This window comes from Chrysochloris asiatica, unplaced genomic scaffold, assembly GCF_000296735.1.
Source record: "Chrysochloris asiatica unplaced genomic scaffold, ChrAsi1.0 scaffold00196, whole genome shotgun sequence".
NCBI classification, from domain to species: domain Eukaryota; kingdom Metazoa; phylum Chordata; class Mammalia; order Afrosoricida; family Chrysochloridae; genus Chrysochloris; species Chrysochloris asiatica.
Genome location: NW_006408714.1, coordinates 2,470,630 through 2,482,066, shown reverse-complemented (window position 1 = coordinate 2,482,066; position 11,437 = coordinate 2,470,630). Strand labels below are relative to the sequence as shown.

The window sequence follows — 11,437 nt, the reverse complement described above, 5'->3', positions numbered from 1 at the left end:
GTGAAAGCTGGACAGTGAATAAGGAAGACCATAGAAGAATTGATGCTTTTGAGTTATGGTGTTGGAGGAGAATATTGAAAGTGTCATGGGCTGCCAAAAAACCAACAGATCTGTGTTGGAAGAAGTGCAGCCAGAGTGCTCCTTGTAGTCCAGGATGGACAAACTTCGTCTCTCATACTTCAGACATATTTTCAGGAGGGACAAGTTGCTGGAGAAGGATATCATGTTTGATAAGGTGGAGGGTCAGAGATAAAGAGGAAGACTCCCGATGAGATGGAGTGGCCAAGTGGCAGCATCGGTGGACTCAAGTGTGACAACAGTAGTGAGGTTGGCCCAGGATCAAGCAGTGTTTCATTGTACTGTTCATAAGGTTGCTATGAGTTGGTACTGACTTGATGGCACCTAACAGCAACAACAACAACAACTTGAAATATTGAAGGATTTTATGGGCAAAATTGGAGACCTAGTATGGCTCTGTAAGCATGGTGCCATAAGGTTGGTTTCAACTATACAGTTGGCAGTTCAAACTCACCAGCCGCTTTTCAGAAACCCTATCCAGGGTTGCTATGAGTTGTAAATAACTCAATGACACTTAACAACATGGGCAAAATATTGAGTGATACATAAAGAATTAAAAGAAGATGAAAGTTATATACAGAGTCACTCTGCCAAAAAGTATTCAACCATTTCAGAAGATAGCATATAATCAAGAACCCATGGTACTACAGGGAGAAGTCCAAGCTACACCGAGGGCACTATTGAAAAGCAAGGCTACAGGAATTGATGGAATGCCAATTAAATGTTTCAGCAAACTGATCTAGCACGAGAACAATCTCTACTCTAGGACAAATAATTCGGGAGACAGCTACTTGGGTAACTGATTAGAAGAGATGTAAATTTGTGCCCATTCCAAAGAAAGATCACCTAACAGAAAGTGAAAATCATTAAAAATACCATTAATATCACATGCAGTAAAATTTTGCTTCAGATAATTAAAAAATGGCTACTTTAGCACATCCACAAGGAGCTGCCAGGAATTCAAGCTAGATTCAGAAGAGGACGTGGAATGAAGATATCATCGTTGATATCAGATGACTATTGACAGAAAGCAGGAAATACTAGAAAGGTATTTACTATTGGCTATGCAAAGACATTCAACTTTGTGGATCATAGCAAACTTGCATAACATTATGAAGGATGAGCATTCCAGAACAATAAGTTGTGCTCATGCAAAACACATGACAAACTAACAGAACAAAAGGATAAAATCAGGAAAGGGATTCATCAGGGTTGTATCATATCACCACACTTACTCAGTCTATATACTGAGCAAAGAATTTGAGAAGCTGGACTGTATAAAGAAGAATGCAACAGCAGACTGGAGAAGGCAACCAGCAATATGCAGATGATATACTTTACTTGAAGTACTTGAAGGAATTGAAGTACTTGTTGATAAAGATCATGAATATAGTCTTCAGTATAGATCACAATTCAACATAAAGAAGACAAATCTTCAAACAGGATAAATAAACATCATGATAAATGAAGAAAAGATGAAGTTGTCAAGGATTTCATTTTACTTGGATCCACAACAGATGCTCATGGAAGTGGAATTGAGGACTTGGTCAACAATAAATGAGTCATAATATTTTCCAAGTTTGGATACATCAATGCATCTGGTTGTTTACTTTAACTCAACTGCAAACAAACATTGATAGGAGGTTCTGTTCTGTATTCTATATTCAGAGAGTCTGCAGTACACATTTCCCTGATCTGGCCTTAGATGGGACAGTTTCTAGTTCATTTTTAAAGCAGTAGACAGGGTCAGAAAAAAGTCTGTCTGAATGTCATTATAATGATACATTTGCATTGCTTCATTTTGATGTTTTATCTGAAGATGAAATAACTGAGTATACATGCAGCATCCAAATATATATGGCAATCTTTGCACCTCCCCTCTGGTAGCGTAGTGGTTATGAATAAGGCTGCTAATCTCATGGTCAGCAGTTTGAAACTACCGGCTGTTCCATGGGAGAAAGATGAGGCTTTCTGCTCCCATAAAGATTTACAGCCTCAGAAACCCTGTGCAGGGTCACTATGAGTTGGAACCAACTCCATGGCACATAACAACAACAACAAAGATTTAATTTTTTAAATGTCATTTCATTTATGCAGTGTGTATAAAGCATACCTATAGTTCAAACTTAATGATGAGAATATTGTTCTATTCCCTGAAATCTTACACTTTAAATTGTTTATCATTCACAGTTACATATTTCTATCCATTTTCTAGAGTGGCTGATATTTGTGCATTGTACATTGTGCATGGCCTAAGTGACAAGTCAAGCTTGTGGCAGATTCAGCCTACTATGTCTTGGCAGGGAAAAACAAACAAACAAACAAACTATATTGGAGTACTCTACCTGTAATCTTTAGCTTGTGATAAACCATGAATTTGGACTACAGTTTCTTGTCTCCTAAAGAAAAAACTATTTTTGTGAGCTGGATAATAAACTTTGTTTTTCAGAATTTCATTTTAAAACTTAATGCTTGAAAAAGCCTTATACCTTCTGTGTCTCTGGTATGTTTACTAATCCTTGATAATGAGAATTGTGGAGCCAACAGCATTTCTGTTTACACTTGGCTGCCAGAAGTCTTGGAACAAAATTTACAGCTCAGTAAGGAGAAATGGATAAAACTTTATGACCCTGATTCAGTGCCCTCTCCTGCTGTCACTTCCCTGACTCTGGCTTCATACCTCAGTCAGAGGCCCATTACCATATATGTTCCCTTGACCTACTGTGTTTTATTTGTATTTAACACATGTACCTTATTAATTTTAATATGAAAATTACCTCAGCCCTTCACAGAAGAAGGTGGGGTAGCCATATTTTTATAGGCTATAAACTTCAAGGTGATTCACCAGAAAAATGCCAAAGATGACAGCTGAATAGTTTCACATAGATGGAGAGGGTGAAGTTGAAAATAAAAATAAATTGTGTCAATCAGTTTTCCAGAAATACTGAGACAGAAAATTAATCATGAGTTAGAATCTAGCAGATTTAGCTATTTGACAGAATTTTTTACAATAATTTTTTGTGTGATTTTTTTTTTCCTGCTCTATCCAGCCCAGCTATTACTTCATGCTTCTCAGAAAAAGAAAAAAAAAAAAAAAAAAAAAAAAAACTAAAAAGAAGGATGGGGCCATTCGTCATGGTGGTGATGGTGATGGTGATGGTACCAAGTCAGTTCTGACTGATAGTGACTTTGTATAGGGGTTTCAAGTCTTTATCAGAGCAGTAAGTCCCATATTTCTCCCACTGAGTAGCTGGTAGATTCAGATTGCTAACCTTGCAGTTAGAGGCCAAGCTTGTAATCTACTATAGTACAAGAGCTCCTTGCCATTCTTCATAATCTTACTGAATTTAAGGCATCTTCCTGAGAAAGACAGAACCAAGCAGAATCAGGAGCTCTGGACGCAGAGTGAAATAGTTTCTGCCATTTCATGGTTTTTGAACCCTCGGATCTCAGAAGCTCTATAATTTTTTAATACAATAAATTAAGAATTATAATATGGGCTTTACCATTCAAACATGTTATGAAACGCAAGTGAAAAAAAAATGCTCATATGTGAGAAATCAAATATTAAAGTTTTTGGTGTTACTTTACCTAGGTGGAAAAAATCTTCCACCTAGGTAAACAGGAATCCTGTTGTTTCGGATGCTGCTTATACACACCTCCAGTTCAGCAGTTTGCCTCTTAATATCGTGTTTTTAACTTTACATATTTGTTTTTCCTTCTTTGTACTATAAGTACCCTAAGGGCAGGGCAATGTGTATTTTCAACTTTATATTCTTAGGTGATATTTCATAGGCTGAGAAATCTAGTACCTCATGAATATTTATTCAATGATTGGAAGTAGTGGAAAGCTATTCTAGAATCAAGCCTAAATCCTCTCAAGTAATCTGGCACTTTATTTGATAAGGCTTTGCACTTCCTCAATTTAAATTCATTGACCTAAAAGAAGATTCACTGCCTAGTAAGTTACCATCTTGCATGGATCTTGTGATGGCTTAACTCCTACAAATATACTCTTCTGGTATCTAATTTCATGCCCACTGTGCATGAATTAGAGTCCTGGTGTGGCACTGTAGGATAAGCACTGGACTGATAATGGCAATGCCAGCACTTCAAACCCACAAGCCATTTCTCAGAAAGCCTTTACAGGTTTGCTATGAGTTGGAATCAATTGAATAGCACTTGACAATCACCAACGCAGTGATTAAGCACTCATCTATCAACCAAAGGACTGACAGTTCTAATCTATTAGCACTCCACAGGAAAACAATGCGGCAGTCTACCTCCATGAAAATGTACAGCCTTGGAAAAGTTTTGAGACAGTTCTAGTCTGTCTTAGGGTTAATATGAGTTGTGATCTACTAGACAGCAATAATAAATCAAACCCAATTCTGTCTCATTAAATACGACTCATAATGTCAGTGGCAAGGGATGTTGGTAAATTAATCCAGACACTGATCTTTTGAAGTATAGAACCAAAGTAGCACAATAGGGAAGTGTCTTGAGTTTAAGTGACTGCTTTTCTATACCCTATATTTGAACTCTATTCACAAGATCTCTTGACTAGTTTATCGTGACTTCGCTGAGTTCCTAGATAATTCAAATAATTGAAATCCTGAGAACTAATGGCTACATAGCTCTTAAAGACATATGAGGAAGCTTCTAAAAGATTCATAAAAAATAGAATTGAAAGATAATGGCATTTTTCAGTGACATTTTTTTAACCACTTGGTATTTGCCATTCCTCTCATAATCTATTCTTCACATAGTACAAGCTCCCCAGACTGCTATATTGGCTCGTTTGATGTGGTATAAATTTTATGTAAAAAATAGAACACAACTAAACGAAAAAAATTATGCTCATTTTACTTAACAAACAATTATATACTAATAATTGTCCTGGTATTGTACTTAGATGTTTTTTAACTATTAACTAATTGCAGGCTTTTAATAATACTGAGCCACCCCTTGTCTGTTAGTTTGTCGTACTATGGTGGCTTGTGTGTTGCTGTGATGCTGAAAGCTATGCCGCCAGTATTTTATATACCAGCACAATCACCCATGGTGAACAGGTTTCAGTCACTTTATGAAAGCAGTGGAAATTGTCAGAGTGCTGGAAGATAAAAACATTATGAGTAAGATATAGTGACAGAAAATGAACGCCTCTGGCTAGAAAACACTCAAAATATGGCTGATAAAGAATTACTCTTTCAAAGTAGAGTTGACCATGATGTTGCAAATGGAGTAATGGCTGTGTGACTCTGTGGAATAAAGCACTAGAACGCAAAGTCCATTTGAACCACAAAGTCGGCAGTTCAAACTCACCAGCTGCTCCTTGGAATTCCTATATGGGTCACTATGAGTCTGAATTGACTCAATGATACTTAACAACAATAACAAAGAATAAAGTCTAAGAGCCACTCTTCAAACCCCAATGGTTTATCTCCAAAGTTTATCTCCTCCCATCTCCTCTGTGATGCTTCTCCAAAGTAGGAAATTAAATTGTGAAAAAGTGATTTGCAACTGCAGAAATGCAAATTCTGTTACATACAGAATCAAAAAGACAGAATTTGTGTTTACATAATCTTATCTCTTTACTGAAAACAACATGTCCACTTGCAAAATGGAATCTATAGGTGTGAACTTAATTTTGAAAGTTTGCAGTTTTCTCCTATCATTAAATTGATTTAAAGTAGTCTCTTTATTATGGCAGATAAGGCACTACATTATTTAATTTTCCCTTATCTTCTTTCCCTACCACTTTCCTCTTGCTCAAAATAATCTAGATACACTAGACTAATTTTGCTCACAAAATGCTTATTATTTTTAATTTAGGCTCTTAAAACCTCCCCCAGTTTTTCCTGATATGCTTAATCTTATTATTTAGGTCTCTGCTTAAATTTATATATTCAGATTCATTCCCTTGATGGCTCATATCAATATCAATTAACTTTCACTGTGAAACAAACAGTTCTAAACCCAAGGCTGAATGCAACAATTATTTAACATATCACAATATGTGTGGCTTGGCAGCTAAGTCAGCAAGCATGCTTGGACTCATGCATAGCTCTGATGACCTCCAGCTTGCTTCTCCTTCAGTGGCTCTGATCGCCACTGGGTTCACACACAGTAACTTAACTAAGGCAGGCTGTGCTTCAGCAGTTTAGCACATGCATTTCTTTTTTCTGGTGATGGCAAAAGAGAAAGAAAGCAAGCCCAAATTTCATGGGTTTTTTTTGCATACTCTTGAGCAAATTAATTTACATAGACAAAATCAGGATCAAGAAGAAAGTTTAATATGTTTTACCTCTTGAAGGGAAGAATTGCAAAGTTACATGGCCAAGGATGTGGATGTAGTAAGAAGGGAAATGAAGAGTTACAGAGTGTTAGTATAACCTCCTTCCCATAGTCTCTATTCCGTCTTCTAGTTTTATTTTCTTGGTATCATCTTAATCTCTTTGAGGACAAGGATTTCTTTTGGTAACCATTTTACCACCACAGAATATGTTTGATATATATTATGAGCTCATAAGTACTTGTTAGGAAGGTAAATGGCTGAATTCATTCTGATAACAAGTATATTTGATTATCTTGCTCTTGAGGAATATATTTGTAGGTATTTAAGTGAAATACGTTTTTTGTTTTTTTTTAAAAAGAGCCTAGCATATTACCTGGAATAATAGAGAATAGTGATGTTGTTATTGCTGTTGTTGTTGTTAGGTGCCATCGAGTCAGTACCGACTCATAGTGACCTTAGACACAGAACAAAACACTGCCCGATCCTGGGCCAACCTCACTACTGTTGTCATGCTTGAGTCCATCGATGCTGCCACTTGGCCAATCCATCTCACTGGAGGTCTTCCTCTTTTTCTCTGACCCTCCACCTTACCAAACATGATATCCTTCTCCAGTGACTGGTCCCTCCTGACAATATGTCCAAAGTATGAGAGACAAAATTTGGTCATCCTGGCCTCTAAGAAGCACTCTGGCTGTACTTCTTCCAAAATGGATCTACTGGTTCTTCTGGAAGCCCATGGCAATTTCAATATTCTCCTCCCAACACCATAACTCAGAAGCATCAATTCTTGTACGGTCTTCCTTATTCACTGTCCAGCTTTCGCATGCATATGAGCTTATTGAAAATACCATGGCTTGAGTCAGGTGCACCTTAGTCCTCAAGCTGACATCTTTGCTCTTTAACACTTTCAAAAGGTCTTGTGCAGCAGATTTGCCCAATGCAATATGTTGTTTGATTTCTTGACTGTTGCTTCCGAGAGTGTTGATTGTTGATCCAAGAAGAATGAAGTCCTTGACAACTTCAATCTTTTATCCATTGATAAGAATATTGTTTATTAGTCCAGTGGTGAGGATTTTTGTTTTCTTTACATGGAGATGTAAATGTTTTAAGTCCTCTTCACTTTCAGAAAGCAAGGTTTTATCATCTGCATATTGCAGGTTGTTAATGAGTCTTCCTCCAATCCTGATGACATGTTAACCAGCAAATTAATGAAATGATAATGGAATGAATGAAGGTGGTAAGAGTGTCTTATGTAGCTGATTCCCAAACTTCCAAGACTTTCTATTCCTTATTTCAACCCTGGGACTACATTGTAGGAAATGATTGTTCTTTCTTGTTGATGTAACTGTTGTGCTCAAGATTACATAGCAAGGAAATATTTGAATATTTGTTTTTCTACTTATAGGAGATTTCTCTTTAATTTTGACAGTGCAGTTAGGTGCTTTAAAAGATGCACATACATATATATGATAGGGTGTAAAAGTGTACCAGCTAAAATTCAATAATAAAAGAATGAATACTAGAGACATAGCTGATAAATTCAAATCAAAAGTATTTTCAGTGACTTTAAACTGTTGTTGTTGTTAAGTGCCGTCAAGTCGGTTCCAACCCATAGCGACCCTGTACAGGGTTTCTGAGGGTATAAATCCTTACGGGAGTAGAAAGCCTCATCTTTCTTCCGCAGGGTGGCTGGTAGTTTGGAACTGCTGACCTTAAGGTTCACAGCCCAATTCGTAACCACTACGCTACCAGAGCTCCTTGACTAAACGTATTGGTCCAGTGAAGCATTTATTACCTATTCATTCAGAAAACACTACCTTATGCAGCCTATTCCCATGCGGTAACAAACTTTTTTTTTCATGGACAATGACTGAGACATACTTAAAGTAATGGAGGGAAATTACAGAATTTACTGAAATATTTGCCTTTCATTTTCCAGGCCCAGCAGCTTACTGATTTGGAGCAAAAATTGGCTGTAGCCAAAAATGAACTGGAGAAAGCAGCTCTTGATAGGGTAAGTTTGCATCTATGAACCATTGCACTTGGTTTTATAAAAGAAAGGAGGGAGTTTTACTTGATTTATTGATGCAATTCTGGGTGCTGTGCATATAAGATGAATATAGAATTCATGAGCACATGAAATTCCCTTTGGAATTCCAATTTGTCCTTGTTTTTGCTGCTACAGTGAATTCACTCAAGGTTTAGCTCTGAGTTCATGACTTTATTTTTCACCTTGTTGGTACGTTTGCTTTATAATGCCATGAATAAGCATGTTTAAAATCACCAGCTAAGATGCTATGTATAACTTTAGACGAATGAGTTATGAAGTAAATGAAAGTTGTCATTGGTATTTTCATTTAAGAAATCTTAAATATAAGTTCTGGAGGTAGAGGCATCAAAGGAAACTCTCTTAAAAGATAATACAAGAGTAAATGGCAATTTTAAATGATTTTGACATTTAAATATAATGCAAGAAGAAGTAACAGTTTTTGTTTTATTTTGACAACAGCTTTATTCAAATGTAGTTCTCATTACATGAAATTTACTCTTAAAGTTCATAAAGTTTTGTATCCATCACCATTAAATAATTCCTGAAGGTTATCTTTAATTCATTTTGGCTTTCTTAATCTCTCATGTACTACAAATGTACATGCTCAAGACAAACCACAACCCCCATCCAATGACAACCTTCCTTGTTCAATGCTTTTCATCTGAGACATGCATGGTGAAGAGAAGGGTGGCATCTGGAAAAGGTTATATACTATAGAAGGAACAGGTAAAAAAAAAAAAAAAAATCAGAACTATTGTTGTTGCTGTTAAATCTTGTCAAGGTTGTTCTGACTAACAGAAACCCATCTAGGATTTCCAAGTAGTTGCTGGTAGATTTGAACCACTGACCTTACAGTCACAGTCCAGTACTTATAGTGCCACACAAGGACCTTAAAATTCAGAATTACTGTTACTCAGTAGTTGTAGTGTTTTATAAAATTTCTTAAAATCTCTCACTCATAGTTTTATTTTTAAATCTAATTTTAAATGTCTTATTTTTGGTGGTAAGTGCTGTTCAGTCAGTTCGGACTCATAGTGACCCTGTACAGGGTTCCTGAGCAACAGCTGATGGGTTTGAACCACTGATCTTGTGGTTAGCAGTCTAGTGCTTATCCTACCATGTCACAGGCCCATATTCCTTTTCCTTAAATTTATTCAGAACACAAGGGAAGATTGATTTTAAAATTCATTTATTTGATCAGTCAGAATACACTTATTATACATCTAATGCAATTTTCTCTAATGCCTAGCTCAAATTCATGTGCAAAATTCTGAATATAAGGACTGGATAGTCCATAGTATTTCAAAATTTTTAAGGGGAAAAAAGCCCATATACACACATCTACGTGGTTCTCTTAAAAGCAACAAAAGTATATGCCTGATTAACAGGGGTAAATCTGGCTCAATCTCCATTTTACTAACACTTCAGTTCATTCCTTGGTGGAGAATAATTACTAATTAAAATGAAACAGTGAGTCTAATAGTAACAAGTTAGGTCCTATCCTGGAAGATATCACTTGGAGAATATAGAGTTGATTTATATATAATATCTAGTATGAACTGGTGTGGTGCTGTGGGTTAATGCACTAAACTACAAGGTCAGGTTGAACTGCAGGGTCCATGGTTCAAGCTCACCAGCTGCTCCTTAGGTCACTATAAATTGGAACCTGCTCTAAAGCACTTAGCAACAACAATAACATAACACTGATCACATTAACACAATACTAAATACTTCAAATACAGTGTTTAAATTACCTGACTGAATTAAAGGAAAACTTTATCGTGTTTACAAAACATTTGCCCTTGGTTTGTGCAAGATAATGTCAGACTGCCTATGTATGAATACTCTTTGAAAAACTGGGTCAGGGCTGCAGTTTTTCCCAATTTTAAGGAGGCTGTAGTCGCTGGCCAGCTAATAAAGGCTTTCTGGTTGACCCTGAGAGTCTCGCATGGTCATCTGGGTAAATTGAGGCACAGCAACACCAACTTTGAATTTAAAGAAAGTTTGAAAGTAATGGATAAGGTGGAAAAGATGAACTATGTAAATACTAATCTAAATGAAGCTTGTGCATCAACACTGATAAGCTTCAAAACAGATTTGAAGCAGAGAATTGTTTTGGTGATTAGAAAGGATGCTCATATCAGATCAGTTCAATAAGAAAAGATTGCTGTCTTAATGCAGCATGTATTAGTAATATTCCTTCAAAATGCATATAAATTCAGTTTTCAGTTAAGATTTATTTTCCTATTTTATGTATATTGTAATAAGGCTTACTAATAAAATGAACATTTTTTAAGCTTACTCATAAAATGGAAAATGTGAATAAAATAATGAGGTTATACTTCAATACCTTCATTTGGTGGAGGAAAAAAAAGTCTGATCTCAATCTTACCAGGGTATGAGAAAGTAGGGACACTCATGTAAAATTTTTTGGGATACAATTGATACAACCCTTTTGAAAATATTCTTTCTTATATTTTCCATGATTTGCCTTTAGTCGGTCAAGCAGGTTTTATATACCTCCTCTGTGATCTTCTTGTGATAAGTGCAAAATAGACTACATTTATAAGAAATAGTCTTAGACTCTGCATCTTAAACAATTTTTCTAAGTGTCAACAAATAGAAAATAATTGTATCCTGAACCAAGTGACAATAGAAATGCACAGAATGAGTACTATTCCAGAATCTCACAGATAGGCTAAGAGGCTGTGTGGTGTAGTTGTCCACAAGAAAGTCTGTACAGTCACTCTCTGTGTTCCAATCACAACCCTTCCACAGAATGACTGTGTTTGAAACTCTCAAATTGTTTCTGCTTCATTTCAAAATAGAAATAATAGAACTTACTTTATAAGGATAATGGAACATTAGATGATTCAAAACATTAAAGTGATTAAAATAATTCCTGGCACACAGAAAGAACTCAATAAACTTAGCAGTTATTATTACTAGACTGCAAACCACAAGGTTGGCAGTTAAAATCCAGGAACTTGTTGTTGTTGTTAGGTGCCATC

At 36.1% G+C, this 11,437-nt stretch overlaps 1 protein-coding gene across 1 annotated transcript in view; it reads left to right on the top strand.

Annotated features, from left to right (window-relative positions):
* LUZP2 (leucine zipper protein 2) overlaps positions 1-11,437 on the top strand; it is a 797,358-nt gene that overhangs the window by 669,996 nt on the left and 115,925 nt on the right. Inside the window, exon 8 of the mRNA XM_006872393.1 lies at positions 8,316-8,390. Within this exon, the coding sequence (XP_006872455.1) occupies positions 8,316-8,390 (75 nt within the window). The remainder of the gene's footprint in view (positions 1-8,315; positions 8,391-11,437) is intronic.